Raw genomic sequence first — 21,794 nt, 5'->3', positions numbered from 1 at the left:
GTGTTATCCATTCTGTCACCCTATGTCTTTTGACTAGAGCATTTACATTCATTCATTCACTAGGCCATTTACATTCAGAGTAATTATTGATAGATAAGTACTTATTGTCCTTTTATTACTTGTTTAATGGTTTTGTAGTTCTTCTCTGCTCTTTTCTTCTCTTAATTTCTTCTCTCATGATTTGCTGGATTTCTTTAGTGATATACTTGGATTCCTCTCTACTTATTTTTTGCACATCTATTACTGGTTTTTCATTTGTGATTACCATTAGGTTTGTATATAACATCTTCTGTGTTTAGCAATCTATATTAACTTGTTGGTCCCTTAAGTTTGAGTCCATTCTTTACTGTTCTCCCCCTCACATTTTAGGTATATGGTGTCATACTTTACATTCTCTTATTTTGTTAATACCTTGATCGACTTTTACAGATATACTTACTTTAACTGCTTTTGTCTTTTCTACATTTCTTACTCCTTTCTATGGTCTTTCCTTTCCACTCAACATTTCCTATAGGGCTGGTTTAGTGGTATGAATTACTTTAACTTTTTTTATTTTGGGGAGGGTCTTGGAAGCTCTTCATCTTTCTTTCTATTCTGAATAATAGCCTTGCTGGTTAGAGTATTCTTGGCTGAACAATTTTTTCTTTGAATATATCATGCCACTCCTTTCTGGCCTGCAAAGTTTCTGCCCAAAACCAAAAAACCCTGAATGCCTTAGGGGGTTTCCCTTGTATATAACAGTTCTCTTTTCATTTGCGGCTTTAAAAATTCTCTTCACTACTTTTTGCCATTTTATTTACTGTTTCTTTGTGTGGACCTCCTCGGGCTGACTTTGTGGGGGGGGAATCTCTGTGCATCCTGGATCTGGATTTCTGTTTCCTTTCCCAGATTCAGGAAGTTTTCAGCTATTATTTCTTCCAATAGATTTTCTGCCCCTTTTTCTCTCTCTTCTCCTTCTGGGATCCCTATAATGAGAATGTTATTATACTTGGTGTCGCTAAGATCCCTTAGTCTATTTTCATTTTTTATTATTTCTTTTCTCTCTCCTCTTCAGCTTGTTTTCTATTACTGATTTTCCATACTGATTTGTTCTGCTTCCTCCACCCTATTCTTTATTCCTTCTAGTGTCTTTTTTATTTCATTCATTGAGTTCTTCATCTCTGATTTGTTCTGTTTTTATGTTTCCCATCTCTTTGCTAAGAGACTCACTGAGGTCCTCCACTCCTTTTCCAAGCCCAGTGACTATCTTTACGATCATTACTTTAAATTTTCTATCAGGTGTATCACTTGTCTCTGTTTTGTATAGCTCTTTTGCTGTGATTTTGTCCTGGTCTATCATTTGGGACTTATTCCTCTGTCTCCTCATTTTGTCTAACTCTATGCCTGTTTCTATGCACTAGAAAAGTCAGCTACATCTTCTGCTCTTGACAGTAGAGGCCTTATAAAGAAGAGGTCTTGCAGTGTCCCGCAGTACAATATCCTCTGCTCACTAGAACCTGATGCTTTAGGGGTGTCTCCTATGTGTGTTGCATGCATCGTTCTGTTGTGGCTGAGCCGCTTTTGTTTTCAGTCCCGTTGTCTGTGACGGTTCTCTTTGCTTGTTGTGGGCAGGGTTTGGTCCCTGTGGTGTTAGTGGGTCAGGCTAGGGCCATGTTGGGTTTAAGTTCAGTCTCACCAAGTGTCTGTCAGATTTGCAGTAGCACTGAACTTCAGGTCACAGTGAAGGTGGGGAGGGTAGTGTCAGCAAGGTCCGCCTACATGGGAGGGGACCTGCAGCTCCTGGGGACTGAAGCAGGGAGGGTCAGAGGGGTGTATCCACAGAAGCATGCATGGGCAGGATGCTCAGTGTTAGCAAGGTTTGCTTGGGTCTACTATGGAAGAGGACCTGGAGCTGAGGCCCATCTGGAGGGAGTGCGTCCACGGAATGCATGGGCTAGGCATGCTCTTTTCAGGTTAGGTAGCGAGCGTTGTGGACTGCTGGCTCCCAGAGGTACCATGTGTCTAGGCTGTGGGGTGGGGGAACAAAATGGTGCTCACCAGTTCCTTTGTTCCTGAAGAAATCTCCCACATGCGCTCCTTCCAGCACATGCTCTGATATTAGTAAACAAATCTCTCTCCCATATATCACAGGTGTTTTTCAAACTGCTGTTTCTATGCTATATCTCAACAGGGCTCTTTGTTTTGCTGTCTCCTTAAGGGTGGGGACTCAGTCTCTCAGTTTGCCCTACTGGACCAGGTCTTTCAGGACCCTGCTGAACTTTAAACATTCCAGGTTTTAAGCCCTGCTGATTTTAAGACTTCTTGAAATTTGGCCCCTCTGGTTTTCAAAGCCAAATCTTATGGGGATTCATCATTCCCATGTAGGATCTTTGGTGTGAGAGTCTGTTTCTCTCCCCTTTCCATGTCCCTGCCAGTGGGGTCCCTCCTTCCTGTGGATGGTCCCATGGGTCCCTTTAGCTTCCAACTGTGCTTCCATACTTCCTACTCTCTTCAGTGTGGCCTCTCCTCTACATTTAGCTCTAGAGAGTCTGTCCTGCCAGTCTTTGCCTCAATTTCTGCGTTTTTTACACTGATGTGGCTGTCACCTAGTTGTTTCCGTGGGACCAGATGGGCTTAGGGTACTTCTACTCTGCCACCATCTTCCCCAGACAGCTGTTGGTCTTTACCCATTTTTGCTTTTCATTGAAACTGAACAATTCTCTTTACCAATTTATCTAGCACAATATGTCATACTAGATAAACAGCAACTAAAAACGTGATACCTATTCACAGAATATATAGGATCTCGCCTAATTAAGTAATGGTAAAGAACTTCCTTAATCAGAATTCTCCTTCAAGAGTAATCAGATTTCTTTAGAGAGTGTGATGGTTAATTCGATGTGTCAGCTTGGCTAGGTACGGTAACTAGTTTTGGGTCAAACATCAATCTATATGTTGTGAAAATATTTTTGAGATGTGAGTCGCATTTAAATCAGTAGACTTTGAGGAAAGCACATTACCCTCCATAATGTGGATGTGCCTCATCCAATCAGTTGAGGGTCTTAAGAAAAAGACGACTGCGGCTACCCTAAGAGGATGGAATTCTGGAATTCTGTCTTCCGAATGCTCTTGAACTCAAGATTCTAACATTAACTCCTTTCAGGACTTTCCAGCCTGCTATTGGCCAATTCCCTAATCTCGCTCAGTCTCTCTGTGAGTGCGCGCGCGAGCGCGCGAGCGCGCACACACGCACACACACACACACACACACACACACATCCTATTGGTTCTGTTTTCTGGAGAACATTGACCACTACAGAGAGAAAGAAGAAAGGGAGAAAACTGAGGCAGAGAAACCAAGAGATTTGTGAGATAATTCTCTATGTTCACTCATTCATGATTGCAAATCTCCATTCTGAAAGTACAAGTTAATGCAAGGGAAGTTACTTAAACTCAATAGTTCCTAGAACCAAACTCTTCACCCTTCTTTCTTGAAACAGGTTCCTGCTATACTCCCTTCTCTGGTATTTCCACAGTCCGAAATGTCATCCAAAAGAGAAGGTACTCAAGTATTCACAATAATTTGGTACTTAACAGATTGATAATCATCCAGAGTCATTAAAATAAAATTCAGAAATTCAATATAATATTAAACTATTATTTTCTTTTTCTTTTATGCTTGAAAATAAAAACTGAGCTAATAATTGGTTCCTTGAGATAAAATGTACTAATAAGTAATTTATAAACTTATTTGAGAATACATTTTGGTATTAAAGGAAAGCAACTTCTCACCATTTATGAGTCTCTGTCAGTGAGTTTTCTTCTGCCTCTTGATCAATTTTAGCTGAAAAATGCAAGAAAAAAAAGAAATGAGATATATGATATTCTATCTTAAGCAAAATATGATCCAAATAATATGAAATATATTTTTATTCATAATTAATTCTAATGCATTCCAGAAAGAGTTTATTTTAAATCTATAAGCAAATATGATTAAATAGATATTTAATTTTCATTCAGTTAATAATAGCTACCAACACACATAAGATATAAATAAGCACAAATTTAATATTCGAAGTAATACCTTTTTTCTAAGTAATTTCTCTAAGTCAGTTACATTAACCTGAGAAAATAGTAGTTCATTTCATATTCACTGTAAATGTGTTTGTCAAGGATTTAAATGCTAATAATTAGTTAAAAATAATTCTCTCAAGCAAAAGTACAGAAACTAAGTCAAGAAACTCAATAGAAATGGTATATGACCTTGACCAGTGCTCTCTGCACCAGACCACAAATGAACAGATCCAAAGGTTATTTCTACAGAGGTAAAAGACACTAACATTTTCTACTTATTAAAAGTAGGGAGGCAACAGTACACTCATTTATTTGCTATCACCTTTGTTTCAAAATAAATGGTACCCTGACATAAACTTAAAAGACCAAATTTGAGAAAGCCATCAATCACATCACTATTTGAAATTATTTAAAATAACATAGGAACTCCAGCACATGAAATAGGTGTGGCAGTGAATTCTACATTTTTTGACCAGCAAGCATGCCAAGAATTTATAGATTACTCCACATACACACACACACACCTGCCACAAAGGTTTCAAAAATACTCTTACTTCATGCAATGCTCTCACATTTTTAGTCCATTCTATTAGATTTCAAAGTGTATTTGTGACCCACTAAATTGATTTCATGCTGCACTAATGGTTTGTCACACACACTTTTGAAAATCACTGAGTGACAGGACAAAAACTTAAAAAAAAAAAAATAAAGAAAACCTAGAAGTAGTGAAAGAAGACATTGCCCTTTTACAATCACTCCCTCATAGGTCACCCTTGTGACCGTCTGGAGAAAGGAGGAGACAAAGTGGAGTGGATGAGTTGATTTTAAGGTTGGAACGGGGCACGAAAGCTAACCGACGGCCATCTGAGAATTGTCGAAGTGTCTCTCTCACTACTGAACGCACAATTGTCCAGCTTGGGCTGGTTAATGTTCTACAACCTCAGGACTGTTTGTTCAAAGGTCTGTACAGTATCTGCAAAGCCACATGGAGGGTCATGCTGCCACTCCTGGCCAGGACTGGGGAACTCGGCAGGCAACGTTTGAGCCGGGAGCAGAAAGTGTTGTCGTCCCCTTTCCTTTTTTGTGCATTAGATTGTTCACAAGAACTTCCGGGTCAGTTGTTAGCTGTATTGAAAATCAGAATAAATGCTCCATGATTTTGCTTCGAAAAGGCTCCAACGTGAACTCACTGTCTTATTAAATCTGCTCTGGGCTGCCTGGCTTGATCATGATTGGCTTCAGGCAGCAAGTCTAGAGCCATACAAAGTGTGTTTAAGGCAAAACAACAAAGCACCGCAATGCATGCCACTTCCAGGAAGGACAGTCTTCCAACTGCCCTCACGTGTGTATTCTATGCTTTTTGAAAATATAGAGATTGGGGCGCCTGGGTGGCTCAGTCGTTAAGCGTCTGCCTTCAGTTCAGGTCATGATCCCAGGGTCCTGGGTTCGAGACCCGCATTGGGCTCCCTGCTTGGAGGTAGCCTGCTTTCCCTCTCCCATTCCCCCTGTTCATCGTGTTCCTGCTCTCTCTGTCAAATAAATAAATAAAATCTTCAAAAGAACTAAAAAAATTTAAAAAATAAAATACAGAGATGAAGACTGAGATTGGAAGAAAATTTCTGGAGTATGTTAGAAGAATCAAGTAAACGATTTACGAAATTTAAAATGCGCCAGAATGAGATGCTAGAGATCTGTGTTCTATTCCTGATTCTGCCACTAAGATTAGCTATGTAACCTTAGGAAAATAATCTGTTAACATACATAAAAGACTTAGCATAGTGCCGCCAATAATTAGCAGAGGCTAAATAAATGTTCTTCAAAAATGTTGGACTCGATGCTCTTGAAATTTGTAACGTGATGTAATACATAATTATCTTTAATTGAATACATCAAGTGCTATTTCATTACGTTTCAACTTCTATGCAGATCAAGAAAGCACATACAGCTTTTCAAAAGTGTAAGCCTCTAAATTGTGGTGAGTGGAATGAAGGGAGTTTCATATGTTCATAATGATTCCTTTTGATGTATCCTAAAGCAGCTCTTGCTTCCCTGCGTGAGCAAGTTTGGCTGAAAAAAACATTCTAATCCAATGTGGCAAACGACTGGGTCTTACCAAGGAAACTAAACATAAAAACAGACCCTCTTCCCCAACCTAATGGCCACACTACAATCATAAAACCAAATTGGAATAGCAGAGAATACTTAAAAATGCTCTATTATCCATTATTTTCACATTATTTTGAAGCTAAGAGGATTTGTGTATTCAGAGTGTAATCAGCTTTGATAAACAGTCAAATGAGAGATCAAAGCAAGTGCATTAGAGTACACATTTCAACTCTTGATGGAGAGTCAACAATTCAAGGAACTAGACAGATTTTCCTTTGCATGGCAATCTTAGAAACAAAAACTTTCTGAAAAGTCGGGGTGCAATTCTGTTTTCTGGGACCACCGAGATACCATTTTCCAACATACTGCTTGTATAAACACTCCATCAACATTTTGCTGTCATGATTCCTTTAAACACACTTATGTTAAGATAGTGACAAATGCAAAATTTGATTTCTTTAGTTAAGGAGGATGAAATCCACCAAAGGAAAAGAAAATGTAATTAAGTTAGTGAAAAGTAAGATACCTTTTAGAAACAAAATAACACTGCCGTTTGTTTGGGGAGTACTCAAGCTAGTCACATGGGGGACAAAAATCTTAGACGGTTTTTTAGTTTGAGTAAAAGCTTCTGACAGGCTGTGACCATCTGTGTTATACACACAGCTTTTCTAGTAAAAGTTGAAGGTGACATAGCAATAAGATTATTTTCTATAAACTATGTCAACATCTTACTGCTAATTCTTTTATTCCCTGACCTACTTTTTCAAAAACATAAATACTGTTTTCAGGTCATTTCTAACAGCACAGAGGACCTTGTGACTAGTTCTGAATGTCGGTGCTACTTTTAGCAGTGGTTTCCTATATATTTACAACCTATTGTCTATAAACTTTGATAAAAAAGTATGCAAAATTTGCTAGGTAAGGGATGTAAAAGGTTCTACTTTTCTATTTAAAGTAAGATCCATTTTCCCATTCTTTATAGTACATAGCTCATCTCTTTTTTGACCTATCAAACAAGGATGGGAGACTTCTAGTCGTTCATGATAATGGTAACTACAGAAAAGTTTTAAAAAGCATTTAAAATAGGGGCACTTGGGTGGCTCAGCTGGTTAAGCGTCTGCCTCCCACTCAGGTCATGATCCTGGATCCCTACATCAGGCTCCCTGCTCAGTGGGGAGTCTGCTTCTCCCTCTGCCCCTCAACCTACTCATGCTCGCTCGCTCTCTCTCTCTCCCTCTCTCTCTCAAATAAATAAATAAATAAATAATAAAATCTTAAAAAAAAAAAAAAAGCATTTAAAATAGACATCAGGTCCAAGGGTTTGGTTTGATCTTCATGCTGTCTTCTGATCATCCGAGGCTCCCTGCCCCCAGCCGCCCAGGAAGCCTCGACCACCCCAGAGGAATTGCTGTGACTCCTAAGGGATACCACTGTCCTAGGGCGTCCCTGGCCTCAGATCTCTGGGAACTGCTTCTCCCATGTCACGTATGAAAAAGCTACGCTTCCTTGGCAAGAGTCTTACCACTCAAGCTCTTGTTTTCAGATCCCATCAGGGTCAGTGTTTGGGATTAGAACACGAAATTCAGCTGGGCAGACCTACGTATGAATTCTAGATCAGCCACTAAACTGTGTTAGATTTTAATAACCTTATGAATCATGTTGATTTAATAACTTCTCTTTATCATTAAAACAGGGTAATCATTTCTTTTCATTGAGTTTCCTAATTAAATAAAATGTAAACCACCTGCAGCACAGGTAATAATGGTTCTGTCTTTTTTTTTTTTTCTCTCTCCACATTACCATGACTATAAAAAGGGGCCAGGATGTTACTTTCAAAAATGCAAAAATTTCTCTATTGTAGGCTCATCAAATATCCTCTTCTTAATGCTTCTACAGATAAAACCCAGATTCAGAATGAGCCTTCTACAATGTTAAAATAAGAAGACTTCCTTATAACAATATAAAGAAGTTATGGGCCAAGAAATATCATAGGAGACTCCAAAACTTTCACAAAAATCAAAGAATAACTCTGTATTGAATGTCTTTTGTTTTTTATTTCTACTTCATCTGTGTGTGTGTGTGTGTGTTGTGGTTTTCATAGGCCTATAGTGGAGAACTTCCAATGCTTCTGGTACAAGAGGAAGTTGACAGTCTTTCAGTCCTGACAGTCCTTTCTTTGGAGGAACAGCAGTAAATGAAATTGCTACAGGAAATAAGAACAACACCTTTTGTAAATTTCAGGAGACAGAGCAAAATACAAAAGATAACATGACATTTTGAAAGACTGCAATATTCATCTCAAGCACACATTTTTTACTCGACATGTACGATGGGTAACCATTCCTATCTCTATATCTGAGTTCCACTGCCAAGAAAATGTTTTGAGAGTGGATATACTGAAAACAGAGTTGTAAGTGCGGAGAAGAGAATCGAAATGGTGAAACAAAGCAACCAACCTTGTACTGATATCAGAGGAGAGAGAAGAGGGCAATGCAGTGAAAATAACAAGTGCTTTGTACTGACACTCTCCGGAGAATCTGAGAACTCAACAGTAGGAGACCTAAAATCTAGAAGTGTGGAAATAAATGGACCTTACAGAACCAACCTCTGCACTTCAGGGGCAAACTGGGTCTGAGACAGTAACCAAAATACTGCAATTGTCGTAGTGATGGTTCCCCTCTGCTCCCCAGATCTCAAAAGCTAGCGGTCTGCCATTTGAGGCAGAGGAAGCTTTTGGTTAAAACCATATTTGAAAAAAAAAAAAAAAAAAAGGAAAAGAAAAAAGAAACACTGAACTTTCTAGGAGGCAGACTTGATTTATTTATTGGTGAGTCTCCCCCCCCCCCTTTCTATTTATTTATTCTAGTGCAAGGGCATAAGATTACCTTTCAGATCCAATTCTAGCAAAGAGGCCATTGGCATGGACATTCCTATGTCCCTGAACATACAAGTAGTTCAAAAGTGTCTTAATGATTCTGTTTCAGCACTTTGGCATTCAATGATAGCTTCTCCAACAGCACTAAGACTTCCTCCCCAAAATCTCTGCTCCCACAAATATTTTCTGGCCATTGTTGTCCTACTAAGTTACTATTTTGACCCAGGGATTGGCGTCTGTAGTCGCTTGTCTGGCTCCAGACTCTTTTGCAATGTTAAATATTTCAGCTGAACTTGTTCCAAATGACTGTGAGTAAGCAGAGGCACGAACGGACGCCCTTTCTGGTCTGGGGGTTTCATGAGGGAATACCACATATTCCCAGGTAATTGGAGACAGAGTTGCGTTTGAGTAATATCAGATGGAAGGCAACTTAGAACCCTTTCATCTGCTTGTCTAGGCTCTAAATCTTTTTCGCTCTTTTTCCTTTTATTTAAAGTGTTAACTAGTTTTTGTTTATAATTAGCGATGAATGTGCCTTTCAGTTGCTTTTAAGTGCAGCCAGTATGGGTTCTTTTTTAGACAGATGCAGTGCCTTTCTTCTGAGTCATTTCAAGTTGTCATTTAATTGCAGATATATTGCTTTGGTTTTGAGATTTTTTTGAGACACTGCTCCTTTTGACAATGAACTGAAAGTCAATGAAATTTAGGCAGTTTCTGTGTGTCAGACAGTGAATGAATATCAGAATTTCTTCCCTTAGATAGAACTAACTCTCAGTGCATTCCTTCCTTGATGCTCCAATGTTCTTAGGACAATAAAACAAATGCTAAGGGATATTCCTGGGAGGAAGAAAAACAGTATCTACAGAGTATAAAATTACAACTTGGCCTTTGCAGTAATTCACATCCAACTTTGAGTTAATACAGAGGGTTATTCCTACTCTGTGCATAAAAATATACACCATAAAAACATATACCTAGAAATATAGGTGTGCATAAACATAAGGAATACGAGCTCACCATAAAAACTCAAGAAACATACATACTATAGTAAATGATGCATACTTCAAAAATTTGATATATGTGGCTTCCGGCCAACCCTAAAATACAAGAAAGCCATGTGCTATTATCACCTAGCCTGATGTAGTTATTGAAGTGGTCCTCAGTGAAATTCCTTTCTAAATCTTCATTTTAAACCCAAAGTGAAAACGACATGGGAAAACATAATGTATGTGCATGCGTTTCACATTCTGTGAACAATACAGTGTAAAAGAGGTATTGGTTTCCAACTGAAACACTGTTTACACGACCCAATTTTTCAAATAAAATCATAGACAGCGCCTACATATTATTCTACCCATATTCTACATAAGTCTCTAAATCCCTCAAAAACCTTCGCTAATCAGCATTAAAGAAAAGACACATCTGTGGCAAATTCCTTTCTTTCTTTATCAAGTAACAACTATGTTATTGAAGACGACGAACTAAGCACCCCCTCTAACCAGTTCCAAGCTGAACTTACATCAGGATCCTTCAGACAACACAAAAATGTCTATAGGCCTTTAATTAAAAATACGCAAATGAATGTTTTAAGACTGACCTTTCCATATTATATGCAGTACCAATTAATTCTGATTTGAAAATTCAAAATATCCAAATACAAAACTGCTTAAACGAAAACACTGGAAAACCAGAAAATCTTTCCCAATGTATTTCCTCTTTCTCCCAACTTTACTTGCCAACACAAAGCAGGAATTGCAGTAGGAAGGCTAGGGCATTCCAAACCTAGAAACAAAAGCTGCATGACTTAATGTTACGATATTTCAACCAAACTTTGATCACGGTATGCTTTGGATACTTTGTTAGGAGCTAATACATGCATACTATTTTGGAGCCTCTCCTTTCAAGATAATGTTAGATGAGAAGAGAGACAAATCATTATTTGCGGGGATTATTACAAGGATAGTTCAATGAGAATGTTAATATAGATATTGGCATTACTATTCTAATTGTTTACATGTAATAACTCACAATAATAAAAGGCACTATAATCACTCCCATTTACAAGAAGGAAATTGACAGTTAAATAACTTGCCCAACATACTAGAAATCCAGAAATAATAAGAGAAAGAGACAGGATTCAAACTCACACGGTCTGATCCCTGAGCCATGCTGTCAAGTCTGTTATGGGCACAATTAAGTTAAACATTTACCTATTGAGAGAGATGTTAATAAGGAAAAGAGAAAGGCAAATGCTGAGCTGGGACTAAAATGATGAACGACCATCAGTCAAATGAAAAAGGAAGAGACTAGAGAAGGCATTTAAACAACAAACAGCAGGGGAAAAAAATGTGCAAAGACGTAAGCGCCACATAGTACAGGATGTCAAGAAGGAAGGATATAATGTAGACAACATGGGGGATAATAATGGAAAATAGCTGGCCAAAAAGCTGTGGACAGAAGCAGGTTCAGCCTCTTACAGTGTGAATTCATAACAAACGAGGCAAAGGAGACTGACCTTCATTCATTTTAAACCAAGGGAAAGAGATTTTCACTTCTGGACTTGATTAACAAGAACCAAACTTACCTCCTGCTGTAATCAACCAGAAAACTGGATAAAATATATGATACACTACTGGGTATTTACCCTAAAGATACAAATGTAGTGATCCGAAGGGGCACGCGCACCCAAATGTTTATAGCAACAATGTCCACAGTAGCCAAATTATGGAAAGAACCTAGATGTCCATCAGCAGATGAATGGATAAAGAAGATGTGGTATAGATATACAACGGAATACTATGCAGCCATCAAAAGAAATGAAATCTTGCCATTTGCAATGACATGGATGGAACTAGAGGGTATCATGCTTAGCGAAATAAGTCAAACAAAGAAAGACAATTATCATAAGATCTCCCTGATATGAGGAATTTGAGAAGCAGTGTGGGGGGTTTGGGGAGTAGGGAAAGAAAAAATGAAACAAGAGGGGATTGGGAGGGAGACAAACCCTAAAAGACTCTTAATCTCACAAACAAATTGAGGGTTGCTGGGGGGAAGGGGGTGGGAAGGGAAGACTGGGTGATGGATATGTGCTATGGTGGGTGCTGTGAAGTGTGTAAGCCTGATGATTCACATACCTGTACCCCTGGGGCAAATAATACATTATATGTTAATAAAAATTATATATATACATGTATATATATATAATATACATAATATAATATAATATAATAATATACATACATATGTATATATATGTGTGTGTGTGTGTATGATATGACTGTCTTCATATACTGGAAAACTGGCAGCACAAGGCTGTCCTTTCTGAAAGAAGGTAAACGAACTAGTTGAACCTTAAGATCTTCCTGAATTTCTGTCTAAAGGCAATTTCCAGACTGTGGGCCCAGGAAGGGGAACCCAGAGAAGACCATCAGTCTTGCTGAGTTGAGGCTATATAGGTAGGAGTTTGGGGAATCTGAAATAGCTGAAAATTGAGGGGCCAAGAGCCAGAGAGGAAAAGAGCCTTGCAGAAAAGAAGGCCAGAAATCTGCATTGAGGTCTTTTCGAGTTTTTGCTATTAGGTGGTACATATAGAGAGTGAAGCAAAGTCTTGGTTAGTCAAAGCAAAGAATCAAGAAGCTATAAACTAAATAATTCCCAGAGATCATACAGGGCCAAGAGGTGTTTACAATCTGGAACAGAGACTGTTTGTGACCACCTGGGACAGGATAGCTGGTGGAGACCCCAGTGTGTGAGCAGGGGAGGTGGCGTGGGGGTAGGACCTTATTAGCACTGAATCATCTCCGATGTGAAGGATGCTCCAGACTAGCGCCAGCAGTTTACAAACAGGCCTTAAAGGACCAAAACTGAGAAACAAGTAATTAAAATTGTCTACACAAACAAAGCCGAATATTCTTTAGAGTAATGCACAAAATCCACACAGTGAACAATAACAGTGCCTAGGACTTAATAAAAAATGACTAGACCAACCAAGTATTGGGAATTGTCATCGATTACCAGAAGATAAATAAATCAACAGAAACAGAACTGGGACTAATAAGACATAAACTAGCAAATAAAATAAAAGCATGAAAATTAAAGCAGTTATTATAACTATGCTCAAATATTAAAGAAAAGCATGCACATAGGAGGAAATGGATGTCTCGGTCTCTTCAGACTGCTGTAACAAAATACTGAAGACTTGCTAGCTTAAACAAAATTCATTTGTCACAGTTCTGGAGGCCAGAAGTCCGAGATCAGAGTGTGAGTACAAGGGGTTCCAGTGAGAGACTTCTTGCTGGTTTGCACGCAGGCAACTTTTTGCTGCATTCTCACACACCACAGCACAGACAGGCGCACTCTCTCATAGCTTCTCCTGTAAGGGCATTAGTCCCATTTATAAGGACTCCAACCTCATAACCTAATCACCTCTCAAAACCCCACCTCCTAATACCAACGCACTGAGGGTTTCAATATATGAATTTGGGGGGGCCACAAATGTGCAGTATATAACAATGGGAGATACAAAAGAAAGAACTAGGTGGAATTTCTAGAGATGAAAAAATACAGTATAGGAAATGAAAAACTGACTTTAATTAAAAACAAAATTCACTTAGAAATAAAAATTACATGAGGTTAGATATTTCAGAAGCAAAGAACAATTAACTTCAAGACACAATAGGATCTATCCCAACTGAAGCATATAGAAGAAAAGACTGAAAAACCTAACCAAGACTTGATGACTTAGGGACAATAGTAGACAGTCTAGCACATGTGAAATTAGAGTAGTGAGAGGAAGAGAGCCAGAGCAGGAAAGTAACTAAAGGAATAATGGCCAAGGGTTTTCCAAATCTGATTAAAAACTATAAACTCCTAGGTCCAAGAGGTCAATTAACTCCAAACAATAAAAACGATATATTTACGCATATAAAAATGTACATTATAATCCAAATCCTGAAAATAATCAATAAACACAGAATTTTAAAACAGTCAGAAGTGGGAAGAAATACATTTTATTTCAAGGAACAAAAATAAAAATTACCAAAGACTTTGTGGGAGGCAGAATAATGGCCTTCCAAAGATGTTTATGTCTTAATCTTCAGAACCTGTGAATATGCTATGTTACATGTCAAGGGGCAATTGAGGTTGCAGATGGAATCAATGTTGCTAATCAGCTGATACTGAGATGAAAAGTCATCTTGCATTATCTAGATTGGCCCAAAGTATTCACAAAGTCCTTAGAAGTAAAAGAGAGAGGCAAGAAAATCAGTGTCAAAGTGAAACAACATAAGAAAATCTTCATTGGCTATTGTTGACTTTGAAGATGCAAGAAAACTCAGAGTAAGAAATGGGGGAAACCTCCAGAATTTGAAAAAGTCAAGGAAATAAATTCTGCCTTAGAGTTTCCAGAAGAAGGAAAGCCCTGCTGACCCCATAATTTTAGCTCAACAAGGTCAATTTGGATTTTTTTTCTAAGATTTTATTTATTTATTTGACAGACAGAGATCACAAGTAGGCAGAGAGGCAGGCAGAGAGAGAGGAGGAAGCAGGCTCCCTGCCGAGCAGAGAGCCTGATGTGGGGCTCGATCCCAGGACCCTGAGACTATGACCTGAGCCAAAGGCAGAGGCTTTAACCCAGTGAGTCACCCGGGTGCCCCTCAATTTGTATTTCTGATCTCCAGAGCTGTAAGATAATAAATTTGTGTTGTTTTAAGTCAACAAAGTTGTGGTAATTTTCTAAATAGCAACTATAGGAAACTAATACATATTTGTCATCAGAAATTATGCAAATGGAAGACAAGAGAAAAATATCCTGACGTGACAAGAAAAATCAAACAAAAACAACAAAACTATTAACTGACAATTCTATATCCAGTGAAAATATCTATCACAAATGGAGGAAAAAAACCAAATAAATAAAACATTTCAAGCAATCAAATGCTAAAAGGTTTGGTACTAGCAGACCTACGTAAGAAAAGAACTAGAAATGCTAAATATGTGTAAGGATATAAAAGACATTTTCTCACACATTTCTTTAAAAGGTAATTGACTGTTAAAAGCAAAAGTACAAGCAATTTATTATTTTCGTTATGATTTATATGGAAGTAAAAATATGGCAACAACACAAAGAACAGGAGGGAAAATGGAAATACACTGTTAAAGCTCTTCGATTATATGTGAAACTCAGTAAGATTATTTGAAGACAGAATGTGATAAAGAGTTATATAAACCCTCGAAAATCCACTAAAAAGAAAAAACAAAAAGATAAAGCTCATAAGCCAATGGTACAAATAAAATGAAATATCCAACTAATCCATAAGAAGTTAAGGAAAAAAGATAAAAAGGAAAACAATTGTGACAAACAAAATACAAATATAAAGATAGCAAAAGAAATGCAACCGTATTGATTGGTATATTAAATGTAAGTAGTCTAAATACTTAATTAAAAGGCACAGATTTTCAAATGGGCTAGAAAAGTTTTAACTACATGTAATCTCAATGAATCCTACTTAAAATATTAATATACACTTAGGTTAAAAGTAAAAAAAATAGAAAAAGTTGCAGCATCACACGAGCACTAATCACAATAAAGCTAATTCATTAAAATTCAAGAATCCAGTTAAAAACCTAAGAATTATGCCCCAAACAAGACTCCAAGAATCCACTATCAACCTATTAGATTTGGCACATGAGAGACTATTTGGCATCTGAGTTAGATGACTTTTCTCATAGGTTAATATGCTTCATGAGTATCTCAGTAAGATTTTATTCCTCTACAATGGAGAAAGGGGTAATCATACCTATGCACTCCTGTGTGTCATGGATATATGCCTCACAAATGTTACTAACCTTCAGAGTAGAGATAGGTAATCAGAGACATCCTATCTGGACATACTCCTTTCTATGGGATTCTAATGTCCCTAATAATCCTAATGCCCAAATCACATACCTCCCCCCAAAAAAAAAGTCTGTCAAGAAGAAAATTAGTAGACTGACAAATTTTAGATTTTTTTTTTTTAATTTATTTGACAGATCACAGGTAGGCAGAGAGGCAGGCAGAGAGAGACAGGAGGAGGCAGGCTCCCTGCCGAGCAGAGAGCCCGACACGGGACTCGATCCCAGGACCCTGAGATCATGACCCGAGCCGAAGGCAGAGGCTTCAACCACGGAGCCACCCAGGTGCCCCAAGACTGACAAATTTTAAACATTAACCAGAATCTTTGCAATTCAAAATTGTTAAATTTATTAAGTTATGAGTATTTCCCTCTGCATCAACATGTTGCTATTTTCTAAGTAATTATAGAAAAGGATCCTTTGGTTTCATTATATCAGAATTGCTTTAACAAAAAAATGTTTACAATTTTAAATGTAGTAGTCATTATTCAATTTCTAGCTGACTTTTCTTCAAAAAAAAAAAAAAAAAAAAAGGAAGTATTATATCATCCATTAAGGAATGTCTTTGGGTTTCTCCTACAAGAACATAACAATTTGGTTAGGATTCTCATACTGGATCCTTTTCCAAGCACCCAGCACCTAAGGAAGGAAAGGTTAAATAAAAAAATATGCACTTAGTAGTTTATTATGTAGCATGGAAGGCAAATAGAGAATATTTTAAAACTATATGTCAGATATCTGACATATTTTTAAATATATTAGATATAATTTAAATATATCTAAATTACAATGACCATTCATATACCTTAATAATCATGATACTGAGCATGATCCAATCTTTTCCAGAAGACTATAGATTATTATGAGGTTCACTGGTGACTGTACTACAATAACAAGAAAAAATGAGACCTCTTAAAAAGGGGTTAGCATAACAGAAGCAAGAAATTATTTTGAGGTAGGATAGGGTGAATGAAATGGGGTTTGAGGGAAGCTGATGTGTTTGAGAAAATACAGAGGATTTGGGGCGCCTGGGTGGCTCAGTCAGTTAAGTGTCTGCCTTCGACTCAGGTCATTATCGCAGGGTCCTGGGATCAAGCCCCACATTGGGCCCCCTGTTCGGGGGACAGTCTGCTTCTCCCTCTCCCACTCCCCCCGCTTGTGTTTCCTCTCTTGCTGTGTCTCTGTCAAATAAATAAATAAAATCTTAAAAAAAAAAAAAAAAAAAGAAAAAGAGAAAGAAAATTCACAGGATTTAGCTATGCACAGACAAGAGAAACAAGGTCGGGAGGAACAATGGGAAAGGGAGGCATCGAGAATAAGGCCAATGTTGCTTGTGACCAAGCAGTTCAATATTAAGGAATATGCTGTACACATACATAGTATGAAAATTGTACACATTTATCCTCTATAATTTTTCTACTTTCAAAGCAATGATGTAGGAAAGAAGGTTCGTAAGTAAAGAAACGAGCAAATAAGTGGTGCATTTTTACAAAGGAATACCATAAAGTCATTAAGAAGAAAGTACTGATACAAAATCATCTCAAAGATACTTTAATTGAAAAAATCCAACGAGACCTCTATTTTCAACCACACTAAGGACGAGATATCAGAAGTTTCACAACAGAGCACACAAAGATACTGGATGAAAGTAAAGTTGAATGCATGGCTGAGTTGGCTAGAATATAAGGAAAATTCTCTGAGGTCATAAAAACAAATAACAGCAAAGCTCCAAAGGGGTGTAAAAGGGTACTGACTGAGGTTTAGTGAAACCCAGCAACTCAGAGCTGTAGTTCAAAGGCCATATAGGGACATTTTGAATAGGACTAGAATTCTCCAAGGTGTCCAAAGAGACACGCCCTCAGTGACGAGGAAACTGACTAAAGCAGACACTGAGAAAATGTGTGCAAGTCCCTGCAGCTGTGGCTGGGAGGGGAAACTCTCTCACAGGAGAAGCCATGATCCCAAACAGGCAATCACTCTGCGCTGGGCCTCAATCCACAATACGTGATCCTAAAATGCAAGGCAGGAATTTATTTTAAGATAGTTCTTGGTTGGCAGTGCCCCCTAAGGATTAGCCAAAACAAACATAAAGAGAAATAGAAAACATACAAGAGCCTGAGAGAAAATTCAGATTAGAAACAAAGAGTCAAAAATTGGACCAAAGCAGAGCTGTTAACCCAAGGAAGGAAGAGTCTGAGCACCCAGAATTTATTTGCAGCCCAGAATTTTATAATTAGCAGACCTATCTCTCAAAAGTAAGTGTGATGTATATACATCCAGACAGATGAAAAAAGAGTCTACAATCCAGAGTCTCATGCCAAACTAACTTTTGAAGAATGTACTTCAGAGAGAAGAAAAATCATCTAAGAAGGAAGGCACAGTAAGAGGGTATGGGAGCAAAGAATATAGTCTTGTTTATAAAAAACAGAAGGTGATACTAAAACATTGAAAAGAATGGCAGATAGGAATAAATGGGTGAGGTAAGAGTTGAAGCATTCCAGGGACTTGTATTATTTTTAAACTTTGGATTTTGTTAAAGAATCCTGTTGAAATATCAAAGGTACACATTAAAAGAATAAAGGCACAGAATGTAATTTGTAACACAGTCGAGGGGAAATGTTGAGTGAGAAGAAAACCATCCATCAGTTGGTGGCAATGTATTTATAAAATTCCATTCCTCTACCCACATCTCTTTGCAACAGGGCATTTCCATGCTTCCTGCCCACATTACACTGAAGGTACCAGTTAGTGCAACACCGCCAAAAAGAAACGAAGAAGTAAAATGGACATTATTTGCAGTGATCTCTGTGAGAAAATTTTTAAAAGTTCACAAATCACAATATTAATAATTGAGTTCAGCAAGTTTCTAGGATGTAACAGCTTTATACAATGGTTATTTGAATTTTACATATCTCCAGAGGGTGACAGTAAATGTGATTCACAAAATGTATTATAGTAACAAATTAAGGTCTTTAGGAATATACTATAAAAACATGATGTGCAGACCTTAAGGAAAATTGTAAAACAATTAATACCAACTATAAAGGAGGCAGAAAAATAGATCCCAGTCTTTATCATGTTCCTAGTTTTAATTTCTAAGATGTCAGTTCTCCCCAAGCTGATGTACAGACTACTGGTTTCAAAATCCTAATAGATTTTTTTCTGGTGGGACTTGACAACTGGATTCTAAAATTATATGGAATAAATTAACAAGAAAAGGCGTAACTGTCCTAAAGAAAATGGGAGTCTAATCTGACCCCAAATCAATTACTATTAGAAGGCTACAGGAAATAAGATAGTAACAGGCTTTGTTATAAAGGTCAATACCGGAAATAGGTCAATGCAATAGAACAGAGAAAACCCAGGAAAACAACACATACGTATGTGGGAAATTTGCACGTGATTCAATGGCATTGCATTTTAGAAGAGAAAGGATGGCATATTCATTACATGGTACTAAATGACTAAAACAACATTATCTATGTAAAAATTTTTTTGACTTTTACAGACCATACATAAAAATCAATTATATACTTACATAAAACTCAGATTGATTAAGGATTAAGGTTGAAAAGTAAAACTATGGTATTTTTACAGGATAATATAGGACAATATCTTTATAAACCTATAATATGGAAAAATGTCTTCCATAAGGCAAAAATTATATATCATCAAGGAAGAGGTTGATAAATATCACTACAAAGAAATAAAGGATTTCTGTTTATCAATAGTCAGCACAAGAAAAGTGAATAGGGATGCTCCAAAATGGGAGACGTGCTTGCAACACTTCAATATCCTAAATGTATAAAGAATTCCTAATAATTCAATAAATAAAAGACAGAAATAATCTACAGAAAAACAGTCAAGAGATTCAAAAATGCAGTTCACAGAAGAGGAAACAACGATAAAGCCATGACAATATGCTAACTTCTCATAAAAAATCAAATGCGTAGGGAGAGGGTGGTTGGGTGATGGACACTGGGGAGGGTATGTACCATGGTGAGTGCTGTGAAGTGTGTAAGCCTGATGATTCACAGACCTGTACAACTGGGGCAAATAATGTATTACATATTAATTAAAAAAAAGAACGAAAATAGGAAAAAAAATGCAAATTAAAACTTCAATGTAACATCATTTATTTATTTAATTATTATATTCAATTAGCCAGCATATAGTATATCGTTCATTTTTGATGTAGTGTTTAAGGATTCATCAGTTGCATATAATACCCAGTGCTCACTACCACATGTGCCCTGCTTAATACCCATCACCCAGTCACTCCATCCCCCACCCCCCCTCCCTTCTGTAACCCTCAATTTGGTTCCTGGAGACCAGAGTCTCTCATGGTTTGTCTCCCTCTCTGATTTCTTCCCATTCAGTTTTGCTTCCCTTCCCCTGTGGTCCTCCATGCTATTCCTTATGTTCCGCATACGACCAGGTGGGATTTATTCCTGAGATACAAGGGCTGTTCAACATTCCCAAATCAATCAATGAGATAGAGCACATTAATAAAAGACAAGACAAGAACCACATGGTCCTCTCAACTGATGCAGAGAAAGCATTTGACAAAATCCAGCATCCTTTCCTGATGAAAACTCTTCAGAGTGCAGGGACAGAGGGAACATTCCTCAACTTCATAAAATCCATCTATGAAAAACCCACAGCGAATATCATCCTCAAAGGGGAAAAGCTGACAGCCTTCCCTTTGAGATCAGGAACACGACAAGGATGCCCACTCTCGCCTCTGTTGTTCAACATAGCACTAGAAGTCCTAGCAACAGCAATCAGACAACAAAGAGAAATAAAAGGTATTCAAATTGGCAAAGAAGTCAAACTCTCTCCCTTCGCAGATGGTATGATACTTCATGTGGAAAACCCGGAAGACTCCACCCCCAAACTCCTACAACTCATACAGCCATTCAGTAGTGTGGCAGGGTACGAAATCAAAATTTTGCAAAACAAAAATCATTTGCAATTCTATACACTAACAATGTGACTAAAGAGAAATTAAGCAACCAATTTTATTTTGCAATAGCACCCAAAACCATAAGATACCTGGGAATTAACCTAACCAAGGAGGTAAAGGATCTGTACACTAGAAACTATACTTATGAAAGAAACTGAAGACACAAAGAGATGGAAAAACTTTCCATGCCCACGGATTGCAAGAACACATGTTGCGAAAATGTCTGTGCTGCCCGGAATATCATTTTAAATAATAGATTTATCCTAAGGACCACATGCTGACAAGGATTTGATACAACCAGAACCCTGCTGACAGAAGTGTAGATTGGAACCAATCACTTTTTCAAAACGACTTAGCGTTGTGTAGGAGACTGAAGATTCCTATGTACTATGACCCAGCGAACCTTTGCTCTCCTGGGTCTGTCCCATAAAAGAGAGTATGTGTGTATGTCACGAGTCATGAAAACAAATGTGCATATAAGCATTTCTTGGTACTGGTTAAAAAGCGGAAAGAAGAGGAGAGATAAATGGCGGTGTGGTATATTCCTACAACGGAGTCGGTATTGATGAAATAAAGCCATATGCATAAACGCGGGAGATCTCAAGAACAGTGCTCCGTGGAGAATAACTCAAGTCACAGAAGAAAATGCGTGTAATTCTCCTTATGCAGTTTGCAAATTTATACGACTAAATAATAAATTGGTGACAATTTATACTTTTGGCAAAGCTGTAAACAGAAAGTGTGCAAATGATAAGTAGAAAATTCAAGATAGCGGTGATGTGAAGAGGACAAAGGCATGAAACTGATGGAGGATAAACAGAAGAGATAAATACATTAATCAGGTTCTCTTCCTTGAGGGGGGGTGTACCTGGCTGCTCATTCTATTCTAATTCTTTAGATCTC

The 21,794-nt window shown here is 37.7% G+C and overlaps 1 protein-coding gene across 1 annotated transcript in view; it reads right to left on the bottom strand.

Moving 5' to 3' along the window:
* LOC111150900 (formin 2) overlaps positions 1-21,794 on the bottom strand; it is a 357,894-nt gene that overhangs the window by 70,444 nt on the left and 265,656 nt on the right. The window contains 1 exon segment of the mRNA XM_022508586.1: positions 3,772-3,823. Within this exon segment, the coding sequence (XP_022364294.1) occupies positions 3,772-3,823 (52 nt within the window).

The sequence above is a fragment of the Enhydra lutris genome, unplaced genomic scaffold (genome assembly GCF_002288905.1).
Source record: "Enhydra lutris kenyoni isolate GAN:26980312 unplaced genomic scaffold, ASM228890v2 scaffoldscaffold24, whole genome shotgun sequence".
In the NCBI taxonomy this organism is placed as follows: domain Eukaryota; kingdom Metazoa; phylum Chordata; class Mammalia; order Carnivora; family Mustelidae; genus Enhydra; species Enhydra lutris.
The sequence above is the reverse complement of the archived record's forward strand: the minus strand, read 5'-3'. Positions and strand labels throughout refer to the sequence as shown.